The sequence below is a fragment of the Coturnix japonica genome, chromosome 20 (assembly GCF_001577835.2).
Source record: "Coturnix japonica isolate 7356 chromosome 20, Coturnix japonica 2.1, whole genome shotgun sequence".
NCBI lineage: Eukaryota > Metazoa > Chordata > Aves > Galliformes > Phasianidae > Coturnix > Coturnix japonica.
The window spans coordinates 8,816,794-8,831,734 of record NC_029535.1 but is presented as its reverse complement, the minus strand read 5'-3'; the positions used below and the strand labels follow the sequence as shown (position 1 = coordinate 8,831,734).

The following is a 14,941-nucleotide window of genomic DNA, read 5'->3' as shown; positions in this document are numbered from 1 at the left end:
GGAGAGGAGAGGAGAGGAGAGGAGAGGAGATAGCAACCCCTTCCCCAGCGCTGGAGGATTTCGGGGGAGCGCTGACAGCTCCTCCCTGCAGCCAGGGAGCAGCTCTGCACGGCACTGCCGGTCCCAGCTCGGGGCAGGTACCGCACACAGGCTGCGGGAAAGGCGGATATCGCCCCTCGGAAATAAATCCAGCCGTCCCCCACGGGCATGCCTGCTTTTTGTTGGCTGGCTGTACGGAGCATGGGTGTAGCTCCTATCTGTAGCCTGCAGGGACTGTGGCGGAGGAGATGCGGGGGGCCTGAACGAGCTCCTGGCTGAAACTTCATCTGTGCGGATGAAGCCCTTTGGGAATAAGCAGCCTGGCAGCGGGTTGCAGGAGCTCCTGACCCTAAGGACTCCGCCGCGGACAAAGGGGAGGGGACGTCTGGCCGGTGGTGGGGCTGGGGGAGCCCAGCGCGGCCTCTGGGGTGCCATGACTCTGCAGCATTTGGATGGTGTGGGATGGAACGGATGGAGAGATGGGGGGAACCCTGGGGAAGCGCGGGATGTGCGGATGGGGTTTGGCTCCCGGCGGCGCTCGGAGGAGGAGGAGGAGGAGGAGGGCTGAGAGGACGGGAAAAAAAAAGGAAGGAAAAAAAAAATCGCCAAGAATTTTTTTGGGGGCATGGAATGGGGGAGGGGGGCCGCGAGGGGAGAAAGAAAGGAGCCTCTGAGCACCACGAAGGGAAAAGGAGAAATAATGACCCTTCCCCCTCCCCCCAATAATAAGGCAGACCAGATGGGAGGTAAATAGTGCGTTTAGAAGCATTTGCCACAGATGGGCTGCCCTCAATGGAAGCATCCTCCAGCCACATCAATGCTGGAGTCTGTGTGTGCACAGAAAACACTGCACCCTTTAGAGCAGCGGCAGCAGCAGCAGCAGCAGCAGCGGGGAGAGGAGGGGAGGGACAGGAAAAAAAAAAAAAAAAAGAAAGAAAAAAAAATCCCTCCCGGAGCCCTTCTGTGCCCGGCCGAACGGAGCAGCCCCGGCCGTAGCTACGGGCCGGTCCCAGCGGGGGCGGCGGGGCCGGGGCGCTCCCGTACGCGCTGGGCCGTGGATCCGCCAAAGTTGCGCGTTTCCCTCCGTGTCGGGGAACCGGGGGGGAGCGCTCGGGACGGGAACAATGGGGCGGCGGCGGGGCAGCCCCGGGCGCGGCGGGGCGGGGGGCAGAGGGCGGCCCGGTGCGCCCCGAGCCCGGCGGGGCGCCGAACAATGAGGCTCCGGCGGGGGAGTTTCCCGGGACGGGCGGGCGCGGGGAGGGGGGAGGCTGCACTAAGCCGGGCTCTGCCGATCCCGCACCCCCCGGGCAGCGGCCGCAGCGGCCTCGCGGGGCGGGCAGCGCAGCGGGACGGCGGGGCAGGGCGAACCGCAGCGGGCCGGGATCGCTCCGCTCCGGGGCGGGCAGGGCGCGGCAGAGACGGACGAGGAGCGGGGCTGGTGGAGGGGGGGGGGTGTTGCCGGCGCCCCCTCCCCGCCGCCGCTCTGCCCTTGACTGCAAACCTGTCTCCGGCCGTGGGGCGGATGGGAAATGCAGGGCGAACGTGATCGGACGGGGCGGGGGGGCGGGAGCCCGCAGCGGGCGGCGGCGGCGGCGCGGTCCCCCCCGCCCCCCCGCGGGGGCAGGTGCACGGCGGCGGCGATGGGCGCGGGGCACCGCCGCCCTGCCCCCCTCCTTTCCTCCCTCCGATCCCCTCCCGTCCCCTCCCGCTGCTGCCGCCGCCCGCTCGGGGATGGAGGCTGCGCCGGATGGGACGGGGGCGGGGGTGCGAGGCTCCGGGCGGGCGCCGCTCGCCATCCGCATCCCGGCGGGGTCGGGGCGCGGCGGGTGCCCCGGGGGCTGCGGGAGCGGCCGGGCCCCGCGTCGCGCCCCGCATGGGGCATGCGCGCTCCCGGCGGCGCGGCGGGGCTGGGCCGCCCGGTGCTGACGGGACGGGGCCGGCGCGGCGCGGGCGGGGGACCCAGGGGTGCCCGCACGGTGTCCCCCCCGCCCCCCACCCCCTCCCTTCCCCGCCCGCACCCCCGGGGAGGACAGACAGACACGGACAGGCAGACAGACAGACACAGACCCCCGGGCACGGAGCGCACTAACCGTTCCCGTTTTCACCGGCACATAAACCACCACTTGACCCATCTTCGTCGCCTCCCTGGTGCCGTTTCCCAGGCGGAAGCCCTTGGACCGGACCCAGAACTGGAACTTGCCTTTCTCCCCCCCGCCGGAGCCGCTGCCGGAGCCGGATCCCCCCTGCAGCACCTCGGCGATGCGCTGGTACTTGCTCCGGGTCACCGTCTTGGTTTTGGCCGAGTCCCCATAGGTGCGCAGGCACCAGTCCCGGAACTGCCGCCCCAGCTCGCTGTCCCCGGGGCGGCTCCCCCGCAGCAGCAGCGGCGGTTTCGGCATCGCCCGGCGGCGGCGGCGGCCCCGCGCCCTGTCCCGGCGCGGCGTGCGGTGCGCGGTGCGCGCTGTGCGGTGCGGTGCGGTGCGGCGGGCGCTGTGCGATGTGCGATGTGCGGCGGAGCCGGGGAGGCGCGTGGAGCCCCGGGACGGAGCGCGGGGGCGATGCCCGGGAGGGGCCGCGGCGACGGGAAGCTCCGGGGCTCGGACAGCGACCCGGGAGCCGGGCGGAGGGAGGCACCGGCGGCGCCAACGGCAGCAGCAGCCGCTCCTGTCACAGGATCACAGGCGGCTCCGGCTCGTCCCCCTCCCTCCCTCCGCCCCCGCCCGCCCGTCCCTGCCTCCTCCGCCCCCTCCGGCCGCCTCCTCCTCTCAGCGGGATCCCACCTGTTAGAGCGGACGAGCCGCCGTCGCCGCGCGCTGCCGGGTCCCCCCTCCCTCCCACGGTCCGGCCCGGAGCCGCTCTGTCCCGCTGTCCCGCTGCCCCCGCCCGGCCCGGAAGGCCGCCGCTCCCCTCCCGTCCCCGCCCCGCCCGGCCTCGTGCTCCCCGCAGTCGGCCCGGAGCCGCGGGCACGCGCTGCACCCCCGGCGCTGCCCCGCGCTGCCCCCCGGCCCGGCCCGGCCGCGGTGGGACGCCGGACCCAGGGGGCGCCCGGGGGCCGGGCCGGGGGGCGGCCGAGGCCGGCGGAGGCGGCGCGGCGGGGCCGGCGGCGGGGGCGCTCGGGGGCCGGGCCGGGGGCGCGGGGCCAGGTGTCGGCCCCAGACAAAGGGCCGGGGCCGGCTGCGGCGCGGCGGGGCGAGGGCGCACGTGTGCGGCGGGGCCGCGGGCCGGGCGGGCCGGGGGAGGCGGGCACCTGCCGAGCCGCAGAGCCGGGGAGGAGCCGCGGGGCAGCGGCAGCCGCAGGTCCCTGCCCGCAGGAACGGCCTGGAGCTGCCCGAGGGGGGACGAGCCGGGGACCGCCCCGAGCCGCCGGTCCCGGGCCGGACTGAGCGCTGCTCGGAGCGAGGCACCGCCGCCACCGGGACGGGCACGGCGCTGTCAGCCCCGGGGCCGGAAACAAAGACCGGAGCCCGGCCCCGCGCGGGGGTGTCACGGGGCTCCCGGGGCCGCGCTCCGCTCTTGTAGTGCCGGGCCGGCCCCGCGCTGCACCGCACGCACCGGCCCGGCCGGGTCATCGCAGCGGGACGGTCCCGGCGCCGCCCCGCACGCCGGGCTCCGCTCGTCCTCGCTCCGTTGCCCCCGATGGTCTCTGGTGGTGGCAGCGCTCCGCCAGCGAACGGGATGAGCGGTACCGGCGATTTCTCACGCGGTGCCACGCGTGGGCCGTGCTTCTCGTGGTGCCAGGTGTGTGCCCGTCAGTGCCACGCCTGTGTGCAGTGCCAGGATGCGGCAGTGTCTGGCTTTTGCCCCGTGCCAGCAGCAGCGCGGCTGAGCAGAGGGGGTGGGAGCAGGATCTGAGCCTGTAGAAGGGAACTGACGCGGACACAGAGGTGCAGGCGGGGGCATTTGGCACCGCACCGTCGGACCCCGCACCGTCCGACGCATCCCCGAGGTGACACTTGGGTTCGCCACTCTGGAGGCGGTGCGGTGACGGCAAGGGGCTGCCTGTCACACTGAAGCACTGAAATTAATGATTGAAATGCACCGTTGTGAATCGCATTGAGCCTTTCTACCCCGTTAGGTCTCTGGTCGGCTCTCAGCCCTTTCGCAGTGCCACCATCCGGGTTGTGCAGAGCCCGGTGTGACGCTGATGGGGTGGGACATGGGGAGTGCAGGAAGTCTCAGGTTGGGATTTTCTACCCAAAGGCACTTTGCACACAGTGCCCCGAGCAACTCGCTCACACTCTGCAGTATTTTTGCTGACCACTAAAAATAAGATGGACATCCTTTCAAGCCTCGGTCAGCCGTGGAAGCACAGCTTTACTCATGGGACAGCTGCAAGGAGCAGTTGGGGAGGGGTGGAAACGGCAGAAAAGAGAAAAATGCTCTGCATGGTTGGGATCGATGGCCAAGTTTCATGCAAAGGCGAGGTCAGGCTCAGCACATGGGTGTCCTGTGGGCACGGCTCAGGGTAGGGACCGTTTCCCATTCTATTTTCCCCTGTGATGAATTGATACCTTCCCAGCTACAAGAGGTGCTGCTCAGTGCTGGCTGCAGCAGCTCAGGATGGGATGGTGTGTGGGTAGGACTGTGCCATTGGAAGGAGTAGGAGTGCATTGGAAGCACTGCCCGTGGGAGGACCTGAGAACTGCCAAACCCTGCGTGGAGTTCTGGGAGGACCCCTCACACATGGGCCCAGTGCTCAGCTCGCTGCATTGGATCTCAATCCAACATGGGTCCAACAAGGCTTTAAACTCGCACCGCATGGGTAATCTCATGACATGCCAGATCATAACGCATGAAATTGAGGCCGCTCTTGTCCTTAAAAATAGAAGGGGAAAGGGGAAGAAAAAAAAAAGAAAGCAAAAAGCATGTTTGGTGGCGCTGGCATTCAGACTCTCAGTTCTGGATGACAGACACTGTTGTTGGGGATCTGCTGAGGGCTCCTTTGCAGACAAACATGTGATAACGCCCAGTCCGGGGCTGCTCCAGCTCTGAAAGTTGTCCTCACTCACTGCCAATTCATATGAACAGGGCATCGCTTCTCTTTGTAAAGCTTTGCCACGCAGGGTACCCCAGGCTGTGGGCTGTCGTGTTGGTTTATGATCATTCTCTCACCAGAAGAGACATAAAAATGAGGGAATTGGGAATTAGAGGTTGTCACACCCAGAAAATACTCTGCTGGAAACATGAAGGAGGGCTGGCTGAAATGGGAGATGAGCACAGGGGTTCTGCAGCATAGGGGGCATGTAGGGAAGGTGAACAGTGTGAGCTTTGAGGTCTCTTCTCATGGTGGCAAAGTGAGGGTCCCCATTGGGAGGAGGGGCACAGAGCAGTGTGGGCTTCAGGAAAAGAAAAGGGGAGATAAACACACATGCTGCAGGGGATAAGCCTGGAACCGACCATCGGGAGCCAGAAAGATGCTTCCTTTGTGGCTATTTCATTCCTTGCCATGGCACTCCGGCCTTCCTTTGAAGTGCTGATGTTTATCAGGGCCGGGGCGGCACAGCACTGTGCATGGATGGATCCAACCCAGCGATATCCCATTGCCTCCTGCATTCCCCTCTGCTCCGACCCCACAGCCGCTCTCCATAGCCGGCCCTGATCCATGCAGCACTGTGCCGTGCTGGCCAGGTGGGCACCGTGATGTTTTGGAACCAATAATCTCAGGGGGATTAGTTGTATTTTGAAACAGATGTCACAACTGAACGGTATCCTGGGCAATTGGGCAGCTCCCTTGGTGGGAGCCACAAGGCAGAGGTGGATGCGGAGAGGGAGAGGTTTGTGGACCATCAGGAAATGGACATGGGAAGGGAAGAGAACCAAACTGCAGCGCTGCATTGGACAACTAGGAAGGAACCAGTGGTGTAAATCCATGTTTGGCTTTGGGAGGTCAGCAGCTCCCTGGGATCACCCCTGGGATATCCCACTGGGCATCACTGCTGGTCCATCCCTCACACAGCAGCTCTCATTCTCCACTAGTGCCAACTCTGAGGTTTTTCCAAGTAGAAACCATTCCTGACTTTAATCAAAACCTAATTTAGATCCAGGTCAGATAATAAGCTAAGGGTAGGCTGCAAAGAGCGCAACATTCCTTCTGGAGCCCATTGAATCTCTGTCCGTGTCGCAGCACCAAAACATTATTTGGTGTCTCCTGCCTGGGACTGAGGCAAGCAGGGGAGTGGGAGCTACAGACTGAATTGGGGTTGATGGGAATAACAGGCGTTGCTCCCACCTTCTTACTCCAGCTTCAGAGCTCTGGGAATCGGTGTGAGTGCTCAATTGATGTGCTTGGGGGAAAAAGAAAGATAGGAGGAAAAAAGGGGGAAAAAAGGAAAGCAGAAGTGCAGCAGTTTCAGGTAGGACTGAGAGACCCACCAGGTGCCAGGGCAGAGCAGGCAGGGGCTGGGATACGTCCCAGCTCTGTGTGAGGACCTCAGTTGGCACCTGCCTGCACTCTGCATACAGCACTGCACCTCGGGGTCAGCACGTTTTGCTGCTCTCCTCTTTGTCCTTCAGGAGGAAGAAAAAGCTCAGCCAGGGGGAGATGACCAGGAGAGGCTGCGTGGACGTGGTGTGAGCAGAGCTGGAGGGGGCAGGTGCAGGGAGCCCTCACCGTCTGTGTAGCAGGGAAATGATGTGCATTGAAAACAGTTGTGCGGTCTGGGAGGTGAACCGGTGTTCCTGTGAGCTCAGAGCAGGGCAGGGCTGTGGGTTCTTGCACTCTCGGCCCAGAGGAGCGGCTCTCCTTCCCTCTAGGTGTCATTCATTCCTCTATAGGTGCATCTGCGTGGGCTATCCTCCCCTGTTCCCATTGTCCTCTGCAATGCACACTGTGGGTGCTCTCCAGCTGCAGCTGCAGACATCTGGAGGGGCTTTGCCTGCAGTGCTGTGAGGTCAGGGCACTGTGGGACAGCAGGGCACTAAGTGCCAGCCATGTTCCAGCCCGCCTCTATCCCACCTCCTCACATTGGAACGCTCAGACAAGGCTGTTCACTGACAGAGGATGCTCCTTCTTGTGGCCCTGCCTGTCGGGAGGTGGGTGGGGGGTGGTTCATTGCAGTGTGAGCATCACTGCAGCAGCACGTCCTGCAGGGCCGGGTGCTGGCAGAGCCCTGTGGGATGGGATGCTGCTCCTTCCTCCCAGCTCCAACGAGACAGCAGCTGAGTGGGCAACGAGGCGATTATTATTTCCTTTTCTGTAGGGATGAATGTTTAGGATTGGGGTTTTTTTTTAACCTGATTTCTTGGTATTTTCCCAGGGGTGCCAAAGGTCACCCCGCTCCCAGGATAATGAGGATTGTGTGTCACACTGGGCTTCAATGGGTTAATTTTTGTGCTTCTCTCCCCAGCTCGCTGCGGACTCTGGCTGGGACAGAACATCTGTCTGTTGCTATGGCTGCAGTACACTTGAAGGGGATGACTGGATAATTATTGCAAACATCCATCCTGCCTGATGTGCTCCCGGACCTCGCTGGCCCGAGTCAGGGGCAGCGGCCGGCAGCTCCAGAACCGGCCTTGGCCATGGGGATCCTACCTAGGGACTGTGCCTTGGCAACACCTTTTCATTTACATAATTAATGAGGCTGAGGCTGCAGGGCTCCTGGGAAATCCGACGCAGAGCAGCAGCGATGAAATGGCACAGAGGGCTTGAGCCTTCACAGTGGCTCCGAGCTCTGCTCCCCGCTCTGGGGGCTGCCAGAGGGGATGTTCTCCCATTCCCATTCATTTACCGCCCACTTCTATGTGAACAGATTGCTCTGGGCCTGATCCTGCACACACCTCCTGCAGGCGTGGGCTCTGGGTACAGTGCTGGGTGCCTGCCGGGCCCGGCCCTATGCCTTGTGGGCTGTCCCTGTCTCAGCCTATTCCCACGTCTGAAATAACACAGCGAGAAATGACACCGAGGTTCCCCATCTGACTGGGTGCTGCTGCGTTCTTCGCCCAGCCACACAACTTCAATGCGCCCATTGTATGGGTTTGTTTTATTTTTTATCTGTTTATCAACATGTGGAGGGACAGTGAGTCAGTGGGGGGAGAGCTGGGGCTGGGATGAGCATGGGTGTCCTCACCCAGGGCAGCATCACGGTATCACAGCAGGGACCCTCTGTGGGGCTCCCTGGGAGCCACCCTGTGCAGGACAGGGCAGACCTGTTTGTCCCAATGCCTGACATTGGCGATATGTAATAATCACAGAGTGCCAAGAAATCAGAGCAGGACACAACAGAACTCATGTCTGCTTCATGCCCAGGGGTGGAATCACTGCGGGGCACTCCCCAGGGCTGATGACTTGCTGCGATCTGGGGCAGATCTGTGAGCCCCTGCATGACCCCCTCCAATGGGAGGGTGATGGGGGGGCTGTGTGCTGCTCCTGGTCCTGTGTGATCACTATCGTCCCAGCAGTTTTGTGTATGATTCAATAAACTCCTTTGCTTGCACAACTTACCCGATTCTCATCAGCATGACTCAGGTGCAAATGATCCGCTCACATTAGCAAGGGAGAGAGTCAAACCCCAGGGCTGCAAAACCTTCAGGACATCCAAGTTTTGATTCAGGTCGGCCTGGAGGGCAGCCAAGTGCTTCCCTCTGCGGCCATTGCGGAGGGAACGGGGAGCATGTGGGTGGAAGCACAAGCATTGCCCTGATCTACCAAAGGGGGTCCCAGTGTGTGCCTGTTTGCTAAGCCCACTGGTCTGTCAAAGTCTGGGGGACTGCTGGGTGCCCAGCTGCCAGGATCACAGTGTTGTGCCATGGCAGGGAGCAGGGTGTCACCTCCAGGCAGGCCCAGTGCCGGTCCGGTGGTTACCCACCTTTCTGCTCCGTCCTCTATGGGGGAAGGATTCCTGCGGTCAGCTCCGGGTGCTGCGATGCCGGTGGGGAGGGGACACGCAGATCGTGCCTTTCTGGGGGAGCTTGAAGGAGCAGCTTCAGCGATGCTCACCCGAAATGTGCCCTCACCTGGAGCTCACAGCATGGCGATGGAAGCTGCCAACCCCCTCCGTCCTGGGTTTGGCCCCATTTCCAGCGGGGCTTGGCACCATATGGTGCTCGCTTTATTTGTTCTGCCGCCACTCGGGAAGCAGGGCAGGGGCTCATTGTCTGCAGGAGGAGGTGGGACGCAGCGTGGGGACGAGCCCGCGTCCCGGGGAGCTCTGCCCCCCTCTCGGCACATCGCAGACCCTCAGCACCTCGGTGCACCCACGCGCTCATCCCTCGGCACGCAGCGGGACACGGGCGGGTGGGAGGAACGCGTGGCAGAACCTGACTCATCGCAGCGATCCTGCGACAGCGATGCTGGGTTTGCCCAGCACCAAAAAGTGACAGCTCGCTCCTCCCACCCGGCTGCGGGAGCTGGAGCCCTCCTCCCCTGCACGCCCGCGTCCCCTCTGTGCGCCCGCACCCCATCCCGCAGCCCCCGGTGCCCATCCAGAGCTGCGGTTCTGTCCCACTGCTGCTCTGATTCAGCTACAGAAATGGGGGAAGGGGTGAGGTTGCTTAGAGCCTCCCAGGCCCATCCCTGCAAGATTTGCATATATATATATATTGTTCCTGGGCCCTAAATAAGACATTTCTGAAGGGAAGCGAAAGCGTCTCCTTCCATCCCCGTGGGTGCTGCGTGCTGGGACAGCAGCAGCCGCTGTCGGAGGGTGGAGGGGATGTGGCCATGTGCCCACCATGGGAATGCTGCAGGCACGGTCTGACTGCCCCACACCGCCCCATCAGAGCCCTTTTCTCAGCAGCTCCACAATCCAGACGCTCTCCCGCTGCTGACCCACGATCAGGTCCCGCTGCACAACAGGAGGAGCCCTGAGGGCGCCGGGCTGCACAGATCCGCACCTTTTACCTTTCACTATTTTTTATCCCTTTTCTTTTTTTAACCAGAATTTCCAGCACGTCCCTCCTCTCCGTGTATAATTCAATCGCATGAAGAGAAGCCGCTCGCGGAGGGGAGAGGATGGGGAAACTTGCAAAGTCAGCCGCGGAGAGGGAATCTGTGTCAGAAAGCATTACAAAGGGAGCGGGGGGATCGGCTCCAGTTGCTTCCAGTTGCTGTTTGTTTGTGCCAACCCCTTCGGAAATTGCCCGGCGCAACGCACGGCTCTTTCTTTCCCTGCGTCCCTCTCTCTCCCTTTATTGCACTGCAGACTCCGGCTGGGACAGCCCATCTCTGTTGCTATGGCTGCAATATGCTGGAAGGGTTTGGCCGGATGATAATTGCGAGCATCTCTCTGCCTTCCTGCCTTGTGGTTCCCCCGTCCAGAGATTCTGGCGGATCCTCGAATCTCTCCGTCCCCCGCACGGAGACGAGCAGCTCATCGGGGCTTTTAAAGACGCATTCGATCCGACAGCGCTGTCTGGGCGCGGGGCAGTGCGGGCAGCCCCGATCCCGCAGCGTCGCCGAGGGCCCCTCCTCGGGGAGCGGGGGGGGCACGGCTGGGGCGCGGCGCAGCTGATCCCGAGCGCGGAGCGCAGCTGAGCCCCGCCCGCTCCCCCCCCTCCCCAAACCCCCCCGCCCCTCCCCGGCAGCTGCCGCAGCGGGGGCAGCGCGGAGCCGGCCCGGGGGTGCGGGGCGCTGTGCGGGGCGGTGCGGTGCTCTCTCCTCCTCCCATCCGCCCCGCCGAGCTCTCAGCTCCCAGCCCGGGCCGGAGGCGGGGGGATGAGGGAAATGAAAGTGGCAGGGAGGGGAGGGCAGGGCGGAGAGAGTCGGAGCGGGGAAAAAGGGGGGAGACGTGGGGGGATGGGGAGCAAATCCCCGGTGCTGGGAGGGAAAGAAAGGGCTGCGCGGGGGCGGGGGCGCCGGGCAGGAGCTGGAGCCGCGCCCGGCCGGGACGGTGCCCGCAGCCCCAGCGCCGGGAGTGAGGAGCGAAGGCTGGGACACAAACGGGGGGGGGGGGCTTTGCCGGCTCCTTTCAGCCCCCGGTGCCGCCGCCCCGCAACAACCAGAGCGGAGGGGGGTGCGGCCGCGGGGCACAGAGCGCCGCAATGTGAACCGCGTCCCGGGGAGCAGCGCTTAAATAAAGCGGGAGCCGAGCGATGCAGCAGCTGAACGGCCCCGGGAGCCGCGCCCGGCCGGGCTGAGCTGCGGGCACCGCCGTTGTTCGGCCCCATGCGACGCTTCCCCCGGTGCCGAGCCCGGCGCTTTGTGCGGCTGCTTGGGGAGAAGCCTCTGGCTGCGGGCACGGCTCCATCCCATGAGCTGTGATGGCAGGGCGGGGACGGGGGGGGCGGCAGCAGCACGCCAAGCCCTCGCCTTGGCTCGCTTTGCCCTGTCCTCGCCGTGGGGCCATCTGTGCTGTGCAGCTCAGAGCCGCAGCGACCGCACCGTGCCCTCCTGGGGCTGCAGACACTCTGCGGTGCTCTGCCCATCACGGGTGCCCTGATGGGTTGAAATGGGACAGGTTGGGTTGGGATGGGATGGGGCTCTGCTGCGGCCTTGGGACCACCGTGAGCACTGGGCTATTGCGGTGTCACGGCCCCAATGCCCCCGGCCCCTGCTCCCCTCTGCTCCGTGCCCTGTGCCTCCCTGCGCTCCTGATTACCATCTTGTTTTGAGCCTCTACAGCGGCTGTAATTTGATGCTCTCGAAGTTGGTGTTTACAAGGGACGAGGCAGCCATCAGAGGGCTCTTCTTGTTCTCCCAGTGAAAGGATATTCCTCCCTCCGTGTGCCAAGCGCTGCTGGGTTACACCCGGCACCTTCCACACACGCTCACAGGGTCAACAGCTCGGGATGTGCAGAGCCTGACAGCACCGCACGGCTGAGGAACCACGGGCTGCTCAGCGGGGGTGGGGGGTGGCACTGAGCCCCATTGCGCCCTGCCATGTGCTTTGGGGGGGTGGGGGTGCAGGGCAGCCCCGAGAGACTCATCATCTCCCCGCTGACAAATCCCTTCACCCACAATAGAGCAGAGCACGATGCAGCTCGGTGCGGGGCCCCCAGCGCACAGCCCTGCATTGCTGCCTCTTCACTAGGGCTCTATGGGGCTGGGCAGCCTCCACCGCAGCCCCCAGACCTCAGTGACTCATCCACATGGGTGGGGGGGATAAGGGAGGGGGTTGGATGGATCCCTCCTGCCGATATGGAGCCGATATGGAGCCGGGGATCAGAGCGCAGCCGGGTCCCGTTGTGGGTGCGGGCCCTTTGGCAGCTCTGCCGCGGAGCAGCGTGACACCGGGCAGCGCCTGCAGAACAGATGGCACCGCCTCACTGACAACGAAGGACCCGCTGCCCTCCAGCCTGTTTGTCACAGCCGGGATCGGGCAGCCCAACCCCGGGATCAGGGGCTGCAAAATGCCATCGACAAGGGCAGGCTGCGCTCCAGGCAGCGAGCGGCGCGGGGCTCAGCAGCAATAAAAGCTGTGCGAGCCCTTTGTGCTGCGCCATGTTTAGGCAGCGCTGTCTATCACAGGGCAGCAGACCCTCCCTTTTTTTCTTTCTTTTTTTTTTTTTTTTCCTCTTTTCTCTTTTTCTTTTTTTTTTTTCTTTTTTGGTGCCCCCAGCTGATGGGAATCCCGCTGGGAGGGGAGTGATGGATAAAGGCCAAGCAGCTAATGAGAGGGAGAGATGTTAATAGGGGAGCCCTGCGGTGGGAGAGGATGGGGGGCACCTGGGCAAGGGGCTGTGGGGGCAGGTTAGAAATCCTGCGGGAGGGGCAGCCCCTGGTTACCGTGTGTCCTACATAGGTGCTGGATGGTGACTCCTCTCTCTAAACAGAGCCGGATCTTCTGTAGTGGAGGCTAAAAATACCAGCCTGCCTGGTTCAGTAACCAGATGCCTGGAGGTAGCCCCCAACGAGCCCAGTGTTTCCTATCGTTATCATTTTTAATCAGCTCTGACGGGTGAACTGCCCCGATGTGGCACGCTGTGGAATGGGATGGGGCTCCTCCGGCACCGTCCCCGGGCAATGGGAGGGAATGGGGACAGTTGGTCTTCGGTTTTATTGTGTTTTGAATAATTCTGAGCAATGGGGAGAGGCTGGTTGACGTGACAGGGCTCCTGCACCCCCAGCTGGGGGCTGACTGATGCTGCCCGTGTTCCCATCTGCCCCAGCACTCTCAGGGCAATATATAGGACTGTCTGGTGGTGGATGTGGTGCCCACGGGTGATGCTCACAGCTCTGCCTTAGGGTGGTTCCAGGGCTTCTGCCAGGGAAGGCCAGGTGGAAAAAGGCTCATAGGGACTGAGGAGATGGTAATGCTGGAGGGGTGTGGGGCTGAGAGGAGGGTAATGGCTGCTGGGAGCCACAGGGCAGGGGGCAGAGGGGGGGAGTGTGCTGGGAGGGAGAGGAGTGGGGCTGGAGGGAGAGATGGGGAAGGGATGAACACCCACAGAGCAGATGCACGGAGCAGTGCATGGAGGATGGAGGAGGAGGGCTGGGGAGCAGTAGATGCCAGGGTGGGTTGGCATAGCTGAAGGCAGTGGTGGAGCTGGGATGGGGCTGTGATGGGATGATGGAGCTGGGATGGGATGATGGGCTGCGATATGATGGGGCTGCGGGCACATCGCGGTGCTTTGGCTCCCCCTGCTGTCCGCACCACGCTCTGCACGCAGAGGGGCGGGGAGCAGCGCGTGGTGCCCGCAGTGTCCCGGGTCGGCAGCGGATGGGGGCTGGGGGGGGGGGGGGGGGGGTGTCTCTGCTCCGCTCCCCCCGCTGTGGGGATCCCATGTGGGGCCCCTCGGGGCGGTGTGGGAGCATCACGGCGGGGTGAACTCGCGAGGACGGTGAACAGAGCGGGGCTGCTCGGTGGGAGCGGCGCTCACCGCCCCCTATCCCGGCTGCCGTCCCTCTGCCATCCGCCATCCCTCTCTGCTGCGAGACAAAGCGTGAGCAAAGCTGGGGCTGCTCCCCCGATCCCGGCTCCATAGCGGGGTGTACGAGGACCTGCATTGCTTCTGCAGGTGTGGGGATGCTCGGAGGCGAGGGCTCCTCGCCGCTGGGACCACTTTGGAACAAAGATGCTCCGCAGCGCAGCGCTGTGCCGGCAGCACAGGGGTTAACGCCGCTTTCCCTCTCATTCCATGGCGAACTCGGTGGCGTGGTCGGGGATAACCTCATTAGCGGCTGCGCTGCAGCAGCGATGCCCCTGGGACAGAGCAGACCTATAAAATGGAGCTGAGCGCTGCGGGGAAGCGAGGGGAAATGGTCGCTGTGTGAGGAGGAGCGGGGCACTGCCCTCTGCTGTGGGGCTGGGAGGGTCGGAGCGGGGCGGTGGGATTCAGGCTGGGCCCAATGTGGTAGGGGGGGCAGGGGGGCTGCTAACAGCCCTGATGGAGCCACTGGACATGGACAGGAATGCTCTGAGGGTGTGGGGCGATGAGGGAGCAGGGCACCGGGATCCCTTCCCTTTGAGGGGCTGTGGGGCTCTGCCATCACCCTGTGCCCAAGCTGGTGCCCGGGCATTGTTTGCTCCTGTGCCTTTGTGCCCGTTTGGTGGCCACCTCCCTGTGCTGCAGGAGAAGATGGGTTCCTTATGGCTGCGCATTCATTCACCCCACTGATCGACAGCCTGCGGTCTGGCTGAGCAGCCCCAATTGTTCCCAATGAGTCCAGACAAAGAAATGCCTGGAGAGATGGCACGGCTGGGGAACGGAGGACATGCAAGGAATAATTCTGCAGCCTCACACACCATCAGCCCTTCCTCCTCCTGCAAGAATGGGCGGCAATGCTCCGTGTTCATGCATCCCCATGCCTGGAGCAGGGCTGCAGTGTGGCTGTCCCCATATAGGGCTGCAGTGTGGCTGTCCCCATATAGGGCTGCAGTGTGGCTGTCCCCATANAGGGCTGCAGTGTGGCTGTCCCCATATAGGGCTGCAGTGTGGCTGTCCCCATATAGGGCTGCAGTGTGGCTGTCCCCATACAGGCCGTCCCCATGGCCCCGCTCCAGCCACTGCAGCCTCCCCGCAGAGA

General features: G+C 63.8%; 1 protein-coding gene and 1 long non-coding RNA gene across 2 annotated transcripts in view; one reads left to right on the top strand and one right to left on the bottom strand.

The window, feature by feature from the left end:
* NOL4L (nucleolar protein 4 like) overlaps positions 1–2,453 on the bottom strand; it is a 48,962-nt gene extending 46,509 nt beyond the window's left edge. Inside the window, exon 1 of the mRNA XM_015881883.2 lies at positions 2,130–2,453. Coding sequence (XP_015737369.1) covers positions 2,130–2,438 — 309 coding nt within the window. The 5' untranslated portion in view covers positions 2,439–2,453. The remainder of the gene's footprint in view (positions 1–2,129) is intronic.
* Positions 2,194–8,478, top strand: LOC116654275. Its single transcript, XR_004309387.1, has 2 exons — positions 2,194–2,306; positions 7,386–8,478. It is a non-coding gene; the product is annotated as an uncharacterized LOC116654275 (long non-coding RNA).
* The last annotated feature ends 6,463 nt before the right edge of the window (positions 8,479–14,941 follow it).